This window comes from Lacerta agilis, chromosome 3 (assembly GCF_009819535.1).
Source record: "Lacerta agilis isolate rLacAgi1 chromosome 3, rLacAgi1.pri, whole genome shotgun sequence".
Taxonomy (NCBI): domain Eukaryota; kingdom Metazoa; phylum Chordata; class Lepidosauria; order Squamata; family Lacertidae; genus Lacerta; species Lacerta agilis.
The window spans coordinates 114,380,850-114,397,449 of NC_046314.1; the positions used below are offsets into that span (position 1 = coordinate 114,380,850).

The 16,600-nt window shown below is 45.6% G+C and overlaps 2 protein-coding genes across 3 annotated transcripts in view; one reads left to right on the top strand and one right to left on the bottom strand.

Moving 5' to 3' along the window:
• Positions 1 to 5,295, top strand: part of ADCY3 (adenylate cyclase 3) — a 78,769-nt gene extending 73,474 nt beyond the window's left edge. Inside the window, exons 18-21 of one of the 2 annotated variants that reach the window (XM_033145185.1) lie at positions 1,084 to 1,203; positions 2,144 to 2,270; positions 3,304 to 3,428; positions 4,169 to 4,351. In XM_033145185.1, coding sequence (XP_033001076.1) covers positions 1,084 to 1,203; positions 2,144 to 2,270; positions 3,304 to 3,428; positions 4,169 to 4,351 — 555 coding nt within the window. Of the gene's footprint in view, positions 1 to 1,083; positions 1,204 to 2,143; positions 2,271 to 3,303; positions 3,429 to 4,168 lie in introns of both variants that reach the window. The other variant, XM_033145186.1, reaches the window with a different exon arrangement.
• Positions 5,296 to 7,217: 1,922 nt separating this feature from the next.
• Positions 7,218 to 16,359, bottom strand: CENPO (centromere protein O). The gene is made up of 6 exons (XM_033145187.1): positions 16,271 to 16,359; positions 14,382 to 14,542; positions 13,916 to 14,042; positions 13,080 to 13,339; positions 10,821 to 10,992; positions 7,218 to 7,776 (listed from the first exon to the last, which is right to left on the bottom strand). Exons 1-6 carry the CDS (start codon positions 16,284 to 16,286, stop codon positions 7,595 to 7,597), a joined length of 918 nt encoding a protein of 305 aa, XP_033001078.1. The 5' UTR covers positions 16,287 to 16,359; the 3' UTR covers positions 7,218 to 7,594.
• Between the last annotated feature and the right edge of the window lie 241 nt (positions 16,360 to 16,600).

Below are 16,600 nucleotides of genomic sequence, written 5' to 3' on the forward strand. Positions count from 1 at the left end.
AAAGCTAATGCAGTAAACCAGCAGAATTTCCTCGGGCTGATGAACCATAGAAATGTAGAGTTGGAAGGGGACCCCCAAGGGTCATCCAGTCCAACCCCCTGCAATGCAGAGATCTCAGCTAAAGCATCCAATGGCCATACAACCGGTGCTTAAAAACCTCCAAGGAGGGAGAGCCCACTGCCTTATGAGGGAGTCCGTCTCCCCGTCAAACAGCTCTTACTGTCAGAAAGTTCTTTCTAATAATAATAATAATATTTTTTATTTATTAAATTTGTATACTGCCCTTCATCCATAGACTTCAGGGTGGTTCACAACATAAAAAGACTATTTTAAAACCACAAAATACAGTGGTACCTCGGTTCTCGAATTTCTCCATTGACAAACGTTTCGGAACCCGAATGCCGAAAACCCGGAAGTAAATGCTTCTGTTTTCCAACGCGCCTTGGAACTCGAATGGCTTCCGCTGCGTGTTTTTCAATTTTCTCAATTTGCATTTGCAACCAGCCCTTTGCGCCTCGGTTTCGGAACTCGAACGGTCTTTTGGAACAGATTACGTTCGAGAACTGAGGTGCCACTGTACATAATTGAACAGAAACAAACCAATAACCGGCCCCTTCCCCAATGCTTAGTCAGAATCTCTCTTCTTGCCATTTGAATACATTGGTTCAAGCTCCCCACCCCCACCCTCACCCCCCGGAGCAGCAGAAAACAGACTCTCTCCCTCTTCCATGGGACAGCCGGTCAGGCATTTGAAGATGGGTCTCATATCACCTCTCGGTCTTCTCTTCCCCAGTCTAAACATTCCCAACTCCCTTCACTGTTTCTCTTAAAGGCCTGGGCCCGACCCTTTGCGCATGCACCTGGCACATTATGTGCTTGCTGGAGTCGGGAGGTACGTTACTTGCTTGGTGGGGACTGTGTATATCTGCCCCTCCATCAAGGGAAGGGGATCATTCGCCAAGAAGGAGGGCAGGCCGGCCCTAGAGTGCCACCAACTCCACGGCAACCGCTATCTGATTTGCTGACCCCTATAGTAATCACGATTTTTTTGGGGGGGCGCTTTTTGTCCCTTGATTCCCACAGCTCCTGGATGACCCTCAGTTCCGGTGCATCACCAAGATCAAAACCATTGGCAGCACCTACATGGCAGCTTCTGGAGTGACCCCCGATGTCAACACCAATGGCTACAACAATGCTGTTAAGGTAAACAGAAGGGAAGGGGATAGTTTGCACAGCTATGGGGATGAAGTGAATAGAAAAGCTTATTCCAAGAGCTGCACCATATTAGCAAAGGTTACAATAACCAGAGGACGCGGGTGGAGCTGTGGTCTAAACCACTGAGCCTCTTGGGCTTGCCAGTCAGGTGGGCGGTTCGAATCCCCATGACAGGGTGAGCTCCCATTGCTCTGTCTCAGCTCCTGCCAACCTAGCAGTTTGAAAGCACGCCAGTGCAAGTAGATAAATAGGTACCGCTGTGGCGGGAAGGTAAATGGCGTTTCCGTGCGCTGCTCTGGTTTCTGTCACAGTGTTGTGTTGGGCCAGAAGCTGTTTAGTCCTGCTGGCCACATGACCCGGAAAACTGTGGACAAACGCCGTCTCCCGCAGCCTGAAAAGCGAGATGAGCGCCACAACCCCATAGTCGCCTTGGACAGGACTTAACCGTCCCAGGGGTACCTTTTTACAATAACAGGGGAACTCCTGAGTCCGGCCCACTAGATTTGTGTAACGAGCACTGCGGAATGTCAAATCCTTCTGCAGAGGCTGAATGAGAGAGACCTGACCATTTCTCCTCTGTTCCGAGTGACAGAGCTCTGAGGAGGAGCCGGTAAATGTTAGATATGGGAGCTGATGGAGTCACGGGTTCTGCTCATTCAATGCTGAAAAAAGTCTTTTTGCATCCATTTCAGAATTAACAAACGGGCTTCGGTTAACGTGCAGAATATTAGTATTAAGGAAAGAGCATTGGTGTTCAATAAATAATATTTGGTTGTATTCATTCCCTTTGGAGGTGTGCAAAGTAGCTCATTGTGTTAACAAGAATAGAGGATCTATTGCTCAGGAGGCTCATGAATTACTCAGGAGTGGAGCTGTGTTTCCCTGGGGGACTTTATCCTGTCCGCTTTCCTTCCTTTGCTCGGCTCAGAAGGAAGATCTTTCGGAAAAAGAGCGATGGCAGCACTTGGCAGATCTTGCAGACTTCGCCCTGGCCATGAAGGAGACACTGATGAACATCAACTATCAGTCCTTCAATAACTTCATGCTGAGAATAGGCAAGTGGAAGATTTCGGCAAGGCCTAAAGAACGCAGATAGACATTTTTCTCAGCTGTACCAGACACAGAGTCCTTCGCAGACATTGGCTGACAGGAGAACCGGGACAAGCAATAACGCTGAATAGGTTTACGGAATTTACTGCTGCAAGACGCAGTGGTAGAATCGGGCTCATGTGGTTTTAAAAGAGATTCATGGAGAGGGGAGGTCCATCAATGGCCCTAAGCCTCAATACGAAAATAGAGCCTCCAGATTTAAGGCAGTATACCTTGACATGTTGCTGGCAGAGGAAGGGTGGGAGCTGTCAACTGGGAAATGGTTGTGAGCTTCCCTGAGTCATCTTGGTTTGATTTGGCAAGGAGTTTCTTGTTGTTCTCCAGCCTACTCTTAGTTTGGCCCTGCACACCGGGGCAAAGACTTTTAGAAGTATGCACTTATAACTTGAACAGAGAGCCAGTGTGTTGTAGTGGCTAGAGGGTTGGACTAGAACTTTGGACTAGATTTAATGTCCAGTGGTCCTTTACCTTATCTTAGAAAGGTGGTATACAAATTAAAAGTGAAATGAAATATTTCTAAATCCTACATAAATCCATCTCTGTAGAAAACTAGCATATCAAGGGGAAAGGGACTATTCTAGTCTTCTCCCAAAGAGTGGCTTTCTCCATGCAGGGAGATTGATTTATACCAGGGGTGGCCAACTTCCAAGAGACTGGGATCTACTCACAGAATTAAAAACTGGCAGTGATCTGCCCTCGTTTTTTGGGGGTGCATATGAGAGTAGCAAACTTTGGAGAGCAGATTCAAATCACCCACTTGGCCGTGAAGCTCACTGGGTGACAGTGGGGGCCCGTCACGCTGCCTCTCAGTCTAGCCTGCCTCACAGGGTTGTTTTGGGGATTAAATGAGGGGGTGGGGAGAACCATGTACGCCCACCTTGAGCTCCCTGGAGACGAAGGTGTGGGGTATAGAAGCAATAAATAAATAATAAACAAGTACATTTTTTTCTCTCTCTCTTTCTCGTATGGCTTTGGCAGGCATGAATAAGGGGGCAGTGCTTGCGGGGGTCATTGGTGCCCGCAAACCTCACTACGATATTTGGGGGAACACAGTGAACGTGGCCAGCCGAATGGAGTCCACAGGCGTCATGGGGAATATTCAGGTGAGGAGGGTTGTGAAGGGTTGGTGGTGGTGGGAATGAGAGTGACTCACATAATCCAAGGAAGCGCACCTTGCTAGCACATTTAGAGGAGAGAGGAAGAGCCAGCCATACTTCGCATTTTGCTCAAACCACCCTTTCCGCCTAAATTGCCAGCACAGCTCCCAGGAGCCTCAGAGCAGTGCAGGGTGAAAACAGCCCAGCAACCCTGAGTTCAAGGGGTTATTGAAGTCTATGCCTGTATTTATCTCTTTACCCTCTTCCCGTCTTTAGGAGCATATTTGGGAAAGCAAGGCTGAAAGCACAGCTTGGGTTTCGGATTCCTTGCACGCTGTTTAATTGTGTGTTTTGTGGATTGTGTGATCAATTCACATGGTATTTCCAGATCTCACATTGCCCTTTGCATAGGATTGCACTCGAGCAGATGTTTTCTCTTTCTGGCTGCTGTTGGTGGTGGCAACATCTCAGCCCAGGCAACCCAGCTCCCCTCCAGAACGTACCACTTCCTGTCCATTCTCATTCTGTCAATCTGAAGTCTCGTCGATACAAGACAGGATGGGGTGAAGCAGCCAACCTGCTGCCCTCCAGATGTTTTGGGTGCTTCTTGCCATACCTCGTCATTGGCTTGACCGATGCAGTTTGGAGTCTCCCCCCCCCCCATCTAGAAGGCACCAGATTGTGGGAGCTTTGCAAGGTTGGTCCCACCAGATGGTTGCATCCATACCCTCCCTTCTCTTTTCCAGGTGGTGGAGGAAACCCACTTCATTCTGAAAGAGTACGGGTTCCGCTTCGTGCGCCGAGGGCACATCTTCGTCAAGGGCAAAGGGGACCTCTTGACCTACTTCATGAAAGGCCGCGAGAAACAAGGATCCTTCGTCAACGGCTCTTGCGTGACTTTGCCTCACCAGGTGGTTGACAGCTCATGATACCTCCTGGGCCTCGCATGCGTCTGTTGCGGAAAAGGATGGCTGTCCCTTTCACTGCCCAAGGAGGCGCAGAGTTCTCGGCACCTCATACTCCAGGCGGGAGACTGATATACACACCACTAGCACCATTAGATTTACAGGAAACCACCCCCTCCCTTTGCCTGTTCCTTTCTTCTTGGAGGTTTATTATTTGTAAAGGGGCTCCCTTTGACAGCAGTGCCTGCCTTTGCCTCGTCACGTAGACTGCAGAGGAGTAAGGAGGGGGCGGTGGTGGGAGGAATTCCTGTCTCTTGCACAAATACACTGGCTCTTGCACATTTGGGTCTGGAAGCGGGAGTATAATTTCCAGTGCAGCATTGCTTGAGTAGGATCAACCTGGCTACGTTACCTTTTTCTAGTCCAAGAAAGGGGCTGGTGATATGGTCTTAATTTTCCATGTGCCTGGCTTCTGCATAGAGCTTTTTTGCTGAAACAAATGCCAACTCAGGGCGGGTATTATGGCAAGCAGACTGGGAGAGAAAGCCAAATGAGATTCACGTTTGGGTCGTTCGTTCTTACCTTTGGAGCTCACCTTTTGCCACAAAACCACTGTAGGTAAGTAGGAGAAAAAGGTGGGGTGGGGAAGAGAGAGCAAGTGCAATCTATTTCTTTTGAGACTAAGAAGATGTCCTATTTCAGATATATTATATATATAAATATATATATAAGATACAGATTAACTTTATATTTTTAATTGTGTCTTAATTCTGAGAGTGAGGTGGCTATTTCAAGCCACAACTTGCATCTTTTTTCTGCCCTCACCTCTTGCTTATGCTGTAAAAGAGAGAGATTTATATAGCCTGGTCCAAGACTGTTTTTACACCTTCATCCGATTGTTAAGTTGAAATACAACCTGTAATTATTTCTCTAGTTTCTCAAATAGAATCAGTTTGGTTTTAAAGTTACAAGGTGTCTTGTTTTGTCTTTGTTGTGGGGTGGGAGCGAAAATGCTCAGTTCCCTTGCGCAGAGTCCACAGAGATGCCATTACCGTGTTTCTCCTAAAATAAGACACCGTCTTATATATTTTTTTGCTCAAAAAAACACAGTATGGCTTATTTTCAGGGGATGTCTTATTTTAACCGTGTTGCATCAGTACGCTGCATAGCCACACCTCCCAAGGCAGTTTTAATGGGAGGTACCACGTCACTATGGCTTATTTTCGGGGAACGGCTTATATTTCGCAAATGCATAGAAATCCTGCTATGGCTTATTTTATGGCTATGTCTTATTTTAGGAGAAACAGGGTATACCACAAGCAGACAAGTGGACAGTGTGGAGTTTGGCTGGATGGCTGCACTGGCTCCAGAGTGGTGGATATTTGAGAATACCAGCTTTCATTTAAAGAACAGGTTTCCATGTTTCAAAATGAAGCCTAAGAGTGACAGTATGTGATTTTTTAAAAAAGCAAACCATTATGAGCGGGAGCAAGCAGCTGGTGTGGGTGGCAGTGTTAGAGAGCAGCCCTCCTGACACTACCTTGCAGTGGTGAGCTCAGGAGCCTGATGAGGAAATGTTTTCTTCCACAATTAGCGGAAGGTCTCAGGCAGTGAGGATATGCAGTCCTGTTGCAGAAGTTAGAAAGTGCAACTATTTGAATGCAGAATCTCCTTATCCTGGTAACAGAGGGCAATGGTGAGGGAGCCTTTGCTTCCAGTTGCTTTGTAGATGGGATCCTGCAGACTCAGTAATGGAAGAGGTCTGATGGCGGTAAGTAAAAACACAAGTTCCTGAAACTGAGGCAAATGCCTATGCCTGCTGCTGAAGACACACGGGGGTGCTTATCCTATTCCAAAATAGCCCTCCTAGATCAAGCCAGCGGCCTATCTAGTTCAGTATCCTGTTGTCTCAAAAGCAGGGCGTGAGCACAACAGCCTCGCTCTTCCCATTTGTGATTCCCAGCAACTGGCATTCAGAGGCAGACTGCATTATGCCCTAGTGAGTGCGCTTGCTTGAAGCATCTGCCCAGCTTGTTAGTAAGCCTGATCTACTAAGGTGATTTCATAACTATTACACGGCTTGAGTCCTGTTAAGGGTGCTCTTGTGGAAGAGGTAGTAGCACAGGAATCCATGTCCCAATTTTTTTGAAGTCTGTGGTGTCCTCCACACCACATCCAAGATGTTCCTTGGGAGCAGGACAGACTCTTTACAGAAGGAACATATCAGCACCTAGCTGGAAGCTACTGGCACAGTGGTCCAGCCAGCCAAGTCTCCACAGCACATGCCATGCTCTGACGTCTTACCTCTGAACAAATCAGAGAGGCATTAATAAGGTGATGGGTGGAATTAAAAAGCCAGGAACCCTGAGCTCACCTGGCCCTTTGCTGCCCTAACATTTTGCTCCGTGTCACCTGTCCTACCCTTCCTCCAACCACTGTCAGGTCCACCAGTGCTAACCTTTGCTAAAAAACACACACCCATGGCCTGATTGGAATTCAAGCTGCTACCAGCCAACTGCTACTTATTAAAGAGCCTGCTGAAACAACCACTAACAAGTTAATTTTATTTAACCAACTTATTTCTAGCAAATGTATTAGTGCCGGTATATGAAACAGACTACCAAGCTAGTTAACTCTGGGTTGTGACACGACTTTAAGAGTAGAATAATAACAAAAAGCCAACTAGCATGTAGAAATGGGAAGATTGAGACATAGTCTTAAGGAAGCTGCTCAAGTGAGTGATGTTTGTCCAGCTTCAAGATGAGATCGCATGAAATTGCTTATTTGAATGCAGGCCTGGTTACAGGCCCAAAAGAGCCTTGGTTTCCCTGATGGCAAAACTAATGGAGACCGGATGCTTAACAGGAAAAAAAAAGAAGGCAGCAAAATATTAGAACTTAACTATTGGCCTTTTATAAAGAGCAATACAAGATTGATATCAATAAGCACATATGCTGCAGATTCTGGTATATCCTCACCAGTGAAGTACACATTACTATCCATGTGAGCAATTAATTTGCTTTTGAACATATTATGAAAGTAGAAACATTTAATTAAAAAAAAAACCAACAACTCAGCATTACATTTTAAGGTTCTCCACGTAGGTCCAGCTGCTTTTGCGTGGTTGGCAGCTGTTTTGGAGATGGCCAGTGGCCTTCTTAGAAGGCATATTTTCAGTAACACAGGGAACAGAGGTTTTCTGTGCAGGACCGATCTGCAGTACTCTGAAGTGCCATTGTTGATAAGATAATTCACATTGCAGCAATCTCAGAGAGGTGTGTTGTCACTGGAAGTCGCGCCCGTTGAAGGGGCAGGCAAACCCGGTAAAGATGATGGACTCAGATTTTCTTCTGAGGTTGTGATGCAATGAAAAGCTTCATGAAGAGATTTCTCTTTGAACAGGGGCAAATGAACTGCTGCCATGTCAAGCATAGAGGCTGGAGAATTTTCTGTTGAAGAAAAAGCAGGTGGGAAGAAGAGTAGAGGGTTACAGCACAAAACAGCTAGCCTCCCTCCCCAACACAACTTATTTCCTCCAGACTCTGGGGAAGTGACTTGGTTTTGTTGTTGTCCCAAATATCTACACATGGTGAGAGAAAATATACCCCAAAAATAGTTTCTCATGCGCCATTTTCACAAGCTAATCTGGACTCTATAAGGATGGTTTCATTGGTTACATCATTAGCAGGAAAAATCACCCTGCAATTGCCTTTCTTTCTCTTTTTTGGGTTGCATGCGTATTCCCTGGAGACCAAGGACAATCCACTCATCCTCACAGCTTGTTCACACACTCCTAAAAAGGGGGAAATTTTATCTTTTGCATTTTATGAAGTAAATGGCGGTATAGGGAAAAGACAGCCAGGGGAACCTCACAAGGTGACAGTACTGTTTATGTCAAAAGTCCTAGTTTTCTACACTTACAGCAACATATCAATCAATTTATTTATTGCATTAGCCATATGGCCATAGCACATAGTGAGAGACCAGACAGTGACCTGTCGCGATTATACATAGGATACTACAGATACAATTAAAACATTAGGTGTAAAATCATGCTGGGTAATACAGATGAAATAAAGGGCAATAACAGGGCATGTCGACTGTGTCTATGTCAGGAAGTTACATAGGGCTATGGCTAAGGCAAGTTAGCCAGAAAGGTGGCCCTGAGTTTCAGGGCCTGTAATATTTAGATGACCACTCCACGTGAAATCAGTGGGTTGGCATCCGCCAGTAGGTATTTCATGCTGTCATCGTCCCGGGTGATGATTGGCGGGATTAAAGGGGAAAGCCTGAGTCTTACTGAGACATATATTGGGCAGTAGAAGCAAAAATGAATAAGGTCCTCTATCTTTCCCTTGTTGCATGGGCAGAGTCGAAGATCCAGAGGAGTATTGGAAATAACACCCTGTAAGAATGCTGTGGGGATGGCATGAAATCTTAGCGTAGGATTTATCAGGTCACTCAAATACTGGGCCAGAGATCTAACTACCTTCATGCGAGGAAACCACGTGGAGAGTCTGGCCACGTTAGATAGTTCTAGATCGAGGGCTGCGTCCCTAGAAAGAATCCAGTCGCGAATTTTTTCTTTGTCCAGGTGCTGCTGCCAATAAAGGCTAAGAAGGCTTGTTTAGCAAGCAATTTGTAGTAGGTAATTATCCTAATATGGGCTCTTGCTACGATGGATGGTAGACCCAATTCCACTATCAGTTGGGCCACCATTGTCCCATTGGGGAGGCCCAAGATCTTTCTTGCCAGAAGGTTTTGCAGAGACTCCAGTCATTGGAGGATATTCAGGTTCCATCCCCATATTTCCACCCTGTATAGTAACGTTGGGGGTATTTTACCGAGGTAGATCTTTCTGATTGGCACCACCAGCTGCCCACCTTTTGCGAAGAGAATTTCACCAAAGCACCCATGGTTCGGCGAGCGGCCAGAATGGTAGTGTTTAAATGGGCTTTCCAAGATGATCTGTGGTGGAAAGTAATGTCTAAATATTTAAAGACTGAGCATTGATCAATGGTGTGGCCCAGTAGGTTCCATGATGGATTTGGTTTTATTGTGCTGAAGGAGATAATTTTGGTTTTAGAAAAATTAATTTTTAGGAAGTTTTCTTCACAAAATTGCATAAGCCCTCTCATCAAGTTGTTGAGTCCCAACTTTGTTAGCGAGAGGACTAACAACTACAGCAACATATCGTGAATGTAAGAACTCTTCGGAAGAAGCAACTAAAACACAAACCCAGAAAATGTAATTCATGCAAATGCGTCCTGCCATTTAAAGGTAAAGGGGACCCCTGACCATTAGGTCCAGTCGTGTCTGACTCTGGGGTTGCGGCGCTCATCTCACGTTACTGGCTGAGGGAGCCGGCGTACAGCTTCCGGGTCATGTGGCCAGCATGACTAAGCAGCTTCTGGTGAACCAGAGCAGCGCACGGAAACGCCGTTTACCTTCCCGCTGGAGCAGTACCTATTTATCTACTTGCACTTTGACGTGCTTTCAAACTGCTAGGTTGGTAGGAGCTGGGACCGAGCAATGGGAGCTCACCCCGTCGCAGGGATTCAAACCACTGACATTCTGATCAGCAAGCCCATACCAATAACAAACTTAGTTGGTCTCTAAGGTGCTACTGGAAGGAATTTCTTAATTTTGTTTCTATATGCTATTTCTGTGAGTTTTGCAGAGGACTGCTCAAAACAGCTGAGGACCTATAGGCCTTCACATGATGATGGACTACATATCCTATAACTCTGACCACTGGCCAGGCTATTAGGAATTTGTAGTACTTGAAGATTCACCTCTTTGGTTCTTTTTTGCATAATCAAATCCTAGCTTAATACACCAAGATATCCATGAGCTTTGTATAGGTGCAGGCAGTCCCTTTGCTTCGCCTTTCATGTGAGCATTGATGCTCAGCCTTCACTTCCGATTCTGTGCAGGGGAACCTTGTGCCTTATGTTGGAGGTTGAGCTTCTCTGACCCCCTCGTATCTGTATCTCCCCGTTCTGTCTCATTGTCCATAGAGAAAACCTGCTCCTCTGTAACTTTTGCTCTGGGAAGCGCCAAATCCTCTTCTGAAGAAGATTCCTCCAGCAGGGGCATGAATAATATCTCAAGAGCTGTCCAAATGCATGCACTTTTGAACTGTTCAGTCTGCCATCTTGATTCAAAATGGTGTCTGTCAATATCCAAAAGTAGACTAAAATCCTCTCTTTGATCTCTGGGACCATGCCAATTTGGGCAATGATTACCTTCAGAGGTGCCCAAATAAGTGGCATTTGGAATGGTTCGGTCTGCCATCTTGAATCAATACAGCGCCGGACGATACTCAAAAGTAGACAAAAACTGGCACCTACATCTCAGGAACCAAACTGGGCAATGGTATTCTAAGCTGCTTTCAGACGCATAGAGAACAGACGGACAAGCAGTGGGAGACGGACAAACAACTTTCTAAAGTATATAGTAGATTACCAACCCCAAGCTGCAGTTCTCTCACCTTCACATGTAACAGTGACCTCGGTTGGGAAGGCGCTCACAGGATCTCCGTAAGTTAGTTTTGCTGTGAACGGGAAAGTCTGACCTTCTCCTGCCACACCATAGTTAAATTTAAGTAGGTTGTATAAGGAATTCCCCTGCAAATGTCCTTCAAGGAAAGCAGCAAAACGCTCCTGCAAATAAGGAGAGGCAACTGTAAGGAAACCCAGCAGAGGGCAGCTTCCCCACTTCTGAAGATCTGTAGGAAAAGCTCAGCTCTGCATGCAGCACCCTGGATGTCGTCAGAGGTCAATCACTGTAAAAACAACAACCATATATCGCTTTCCCAAATGCGTGGATGGATAAGTTTGTTCTAAAGCACCAGCCTGCCTTATTCAGAGGTTATCCAGCCTCACAGGGAAAGTTTGTGCCGGATTTGGAAATGCAATTCCAATCACAGCCTTTATTCCAGGAGGCTGTTGTTGTTGTTGTTTGGGGGTGGGAGAGAAAGTAAAGAGAGAATGAGGTTTCAATCTCACTCCCTGGCTTAATCCTGACCAGAGATGTTGGACAGAACAATCTTGTGTTGGAGACAATTGTTCTCCTTCTGGGGGGAGATGCACTGAATCCCACACTCAAAATCCAGCTTTTTTTCCTGGGCTGCCACTCAGTAAGTTGGGACGGTGTGTTGCTAGGCTCCCCTGTTGCATGCATCTTGCTTGATCCAACTGAATGGTTTTACTCAATTGGCCTTCAATCACAGAGGAAACCCTTTGCTCCCATTTCTGTGGATGTTAGGGATAATCCACAGAGCGGCTAACAGGTGTGGGCTGCAGGCAAATGAATGCAGCTGAATCAGTGACTGTTTGGGTGGTATCCAACTAACTCATCCTGCCAGTGCAAGAATGCAACTCCCCACCCGCTGTGCATTCCCTGCACCCTCCCCAAATCTGCTGCAGAGTCTTGAGATAATCCACAGAACAGATTTAGGGGGCATGGGAAACACAAGTGGAAATCCTTGAAATGATGGAGCATGCTGGCTGGATACTGCCTCATGTCCTTTATGAGAGAAAACAAAGCTAGAAAGAGAAGAACCTAGGCTTCCCCAGGCAGCCAGCAGTGTATCACTTTGAGGATCATGGCCTTTATTATTGTATTAAGTATTGTGTAGAGCTTTGTGAGGCAGATCAGGCCAAAGCTTATTTGCCAAGGCCACCTAGTGGCCAGCTTGCATAGTACATACTGAGAGTGTCTAAAGCAGGCTTGTGCAGAGCTTGTCTGAGGCCTTGTTAGAATACAGTCTGAAACTCAAAAAAGCAATCGGCCCTTGGCAGGGTCCACGGCCGGCTTAGACCTCTGAGGCCCAGGGGAAGAGGCTTGCCTCTCTCTTCTCTGCATGGGCATGGTCTGAAGACACTTGGTCTACGCCGAAGTTCACATGGAAGAGGGTTAGTGGTCCAAGGCAAAATCAGTAATATTTACCCATTTAAAACAGAATTTTAAAAAAGTTCAGTTATATTAAGTGTCCCTTAAACATAATCAGTTCGAAAACAACAGCCTTTGTAATCTAAGCACCCATATCCTTGTCTGTAATCATGCTTTTAAAACTGAATGCATGACAACGTAGCATGGCTTGAAATCTGTTTTCTAAAAAACAGAAGTGCAATTCTAAGGTCAGTTATTATATGGATTGCTTATTTATCATGAATTGTAGTCATTATTGTGCAAAATATGAACCTGTAAACCAAACACAAGGACCATTTACTTTCCATGTAATGGAGAAACGCCTTTTCTGACTAGCAAGTAGCAGGCAGTGATTCTGCAAAGTTCTAGCTACTTGGGATCCATGTATGATCTTGCTCAGGGTTTTAAAAGAGAGCCAAACACAAATAATTAAATTTGGTTACTGTATTTTTAATGTGTTCTGGGTTTTTTCATTTTCTCATCTTAAAAAATGGAAATCACAATTCCCCCCCCCCCTAAATTCTGCTGTGCTAAAGTCCTGTGGGTTGCCCTGTCATTTACATGGTTTGAAGCACAAACTGTACTAGAAACTGGCCAGGAGCACCTGCCCCGATCCCTCACGGTGGAACAGCCAGAAGCCTCAAGGCAAAGCGGACTTTTGAGACAACAGCAGCTCCACCCACCCTGACCTTCAGTAATGCTCTCTCTTTTGACCGATCATTCAATTACAGTGAACAGACAGTGCAGCTGAAAAAAAATATTGCTTCCCATTTCACACACATAAGACTCTGGAGTGCACAAAAAGGGTCTCTCCTACCTGTAACTGATCTGCCTGGAATTTTCTCCCAGCGTAAGCGTTCAGGTGGTTTGAGAGCACAGACAAGAAGCGCTTGATGTCTGTCTGCAAATGCTTGCGAGCTATCTGCTCGAAGGGGATGAAGGGTGGCACGGAGTGGCGCAGGATCCGGACTGGCTGGTGTATGTGGAGGTCCAGGTAATAAGAGTCCAGGTAGGTGCCTTCAAAGGCAGTGCTGATGCACAGACAGACTCCTTGCTTGGTCAGCTTCCCACTGAGGCCTAGGGGAAAAAAATCTTTACTCAGTATTGCGATAAATCAGATTTATAAGTACAAAAGCAGGAGTATAAAGAGTAGACTGCTTCTTTACAGTGTGGAGGATTCTATTTATAGAAATAAACATATTTATCCTGTGTCCAAATGTTTTTGGGAATTTGGGATGTTGCTATTATGTATGTTAATTTATTATAGCCATACAAGAGAGATATAATGTATGGGAATAAGCTCACAGACAAACAAGTCATTTCTATATGGAAAAATTTGAAGAGAGTGTAAGATGCTTTTCATTAGAACTAAAAGCTTTCCTTCTCCTCCTTTATTTGTTATTTATGGTGTGATGAATGCCTATTTCATCAACACTTTTTGTATACTTTTTACATTTACAATAAAGTAAGAAAAAACATCAATGCAAGTAGGGGATTAAAAGACATGCACCAGTGCACCACCCCACAACCTCTGTGTTCTGCAGCAGAAGTGCCAAATGCTGCATTAAGTCATTAGAGCAAAAAAGACAGAGACCTGGGGGAGACTCCACCCAGCAGAGTCCTAGCCAAGCAGCACACAACTCAGGAGATTACCTGTCAGACGAAAGACGTGCAGTAACTCCTTGGCGCTCTCAGTCTTCCACTCCAGAAGGACTTGTTGAATGTCTGTAGCCTTAGAAGTCAGAGAACCACTTTTGGTTTTGTCTTTGACCCCAACAATCTACAAAAGACCACAAGCTCAGCTGTTATTAGGTGGCACGTCTGGCACTACAAGCAGAAACCAGTTCAAGTGCTGCTGAAGATGTATGAACCTGGACATCTCTAACTGCACAAAGCCACCACAGCAGAGGCTTCAGTCTAGGATTTCTAGAAATATTTCTTATGCATACCCAATTTCCTTAAGGGTTCAGACAAGAATGTTAAGTTGCTTAAACAAATATAAGCAACTGTTCTGACTTGATCATACAGTATTTAATTTCTGCACATTTCCCCACTTGTGCATGCAACCGTGTGCTGACATAGGCTTAAACTTCATAGGACGGAACCACTGTGCACCTACTTGAGAACGACACACTTCCAATTTGGCCCTCAGCAAATCTCTTTGATGCCTCAGTTCCTTGATCCTTGCTTTCATTCTGTGCACATTCTCCTCATGTTCTCTCTTTTCCCTTTGTTTCTTGCGGGCAGAAGCTTCCAGCGTTTCCAGGTGGGAAAAGATACCTGCAAAGAACCACAATGCAAGTCAATGGCAGCAGCATCCATTTGTTTCCACTGCAGAGATAATAACCGAACTATATTTGGTGCACTGGTCAAATGCAAAATTTGCCATTAAAATTCACCTTGTGAGAATTAAGATAAGATTTCTTTATTGTCATTGTACAAGTACAATGAAATTGGATGCCATCCCATAAAAACAAAAACAAAACAAAAAGCACAATTTCAGCCACACATACACATAGGAGCCCCTACTTTAACAATGGTTTTAAGCCTTTCTCCGTGGATGCGGCAAGGCAGCTGGGTGTCTTTGGGCATGATGGCGATCTGCTTGGTGTGGATGGCGCACAGGTTGCTATCTTTGAAAAGGCTGATCAGATAAGCCTCGCTGGCCTCCTGCAGGGCCGTCATCGCCAAGCTCTGGAAGCGCAGGCCAGTCTTGAAATCTTGCGCGATCTCCCACTGGAAGGGCAGCTTGCGAATCGGCAAGGAGAGAGACGACATGTTTCTTTGTTTCTGATTTATGATAATAAATCCGTAGTTTGCTACTATGTCTTCACAAGCCTCTTTTTGTTGTGCAGTTTGCTCTGCTAAGTAAAGTGTGCCCATGTCAGCACACTTGGGTCACTTATTTATGTCGCACCAGAGGTTGAGGGATCTTCGCAGCGTGACAGCTGGAAGGAGACGTATGACCCTCGGATGCTGACAAAATCAGCCTCGTATAAACAACATGCCCATATGGGTTGTGCTCTGCCCTCCACAGTTGAGGCACTAATGCTCCTAGTTGCTGGCCTTATCCGGCTGCAGAGCGGCTCTTACGATTCTTCTCTGGTCTTCTCAGCCATATCAGTGACTAGAGGACACACCTCTTGTGCCCCACCCCACCCACATGTAGCTTGTTTATTTAATTTGTCTTCTATTTGAGTGCAAAACAAACCAAGAAACCACAAAAAGAAATAAAAACAATAAAATTATCAACAATAATTTTATTTATACCCTACCCATTAAGAAAAATTTACACCCATGATGTAAAACTTTCCAACTTTTTATTAGTTATAGCTATCTATCTATAGAGATACACACACATATATATTAATTCAATTGACGTTTAATCATTTTTTAATCTGACTACTTACCTACCCTACCTATATAGTTTGAATTCTATCAATGTTGAATAGGTTTTTAAAACCTATCTATAGATTATACCTTTATACCCGAAGGAGCATCTCCACCCCCATCATTCAGCCTCCCGGACACTGAGGTCCAGCTCCAAGGGCTCCCGCCCTGTGGAACGCCCTCCCACCAGATGTCAAGGCAATAAACAACTATCTGACATTTAGAATACATCTGAAGGGAAGATTTTAACGACTGATGTTTTAATGTACTTTTAATCTTTTGTTGGAAGCCGCCCAGGATGGCTGGGGAAACCCAGTCAGATGGGCAGCGTAAAAAACAATAAATTATTATTATTGTTGCTATTAACAGTATAGATATTGAATTCTATTAATGTTTAGTAGCTTTTTAATCTATCTGCAGATATACATATTGATTCCTATTAGCGTTCAATAGCTTTTTAATCTATTTACCTGCCTACCTATATACCGGTATATTTGAATTCTATGCTTTTAGTCTTTCCTCCTTGAGTCCCATACGGATGCACAGATCACAGCGTGTTTCCCCCGGAGCCCATTCCATGCCTGGAGCCGGGTGCGGCCGAGGTCCTCACTCACTCACCGCCGCCGCCGTCCATCCTCCCCTCCGCCTCGCCGAGCTGAGCGGGCGGCCCTGACAGGGACACTCGAGCGCCTCCCTCGCCGGAAGGACAGGCCGCCGTCGCCGCGGCAACCGCCCAACCGCCGGGTTCGAAAACCCCGCGCGACCGGCGCCCGGCGCCCAGCGGCGGAAGTACGTCACGCGCAGGCGTGCGTGAGGGAGGCGTCCTCGACGCTGTGCCGCTTTCGAATGATAACCCTAAGAGCGGCTTCCCACCGTTCGAACCGGACATTCCGTACAACAAGATGGCTGCCCTCTTCTAGAGGACCCCCCCCCCACTTCCTGGCGTCC

Excerpts from the sequence above, each read along its gene's own strand:
- CENPO (XM_033145187.1), bottom strand. Across the intron at positions 13,340-13,915 it reads GCACGTCTTTCGTCTGACAG|GCCTCAGTGGGAAGCTGACC; the intron begins GTAATCTCCTGA and ends TTTTTCCCCTAG. Across the intron at positions 7,777-10,820 it reads GGTCACTGTTACATGTGAAG|AAAATTCTCCAGCCTCTATG; the intron begins GTGAGAGAACTG and ends TTTCTTCAACAG.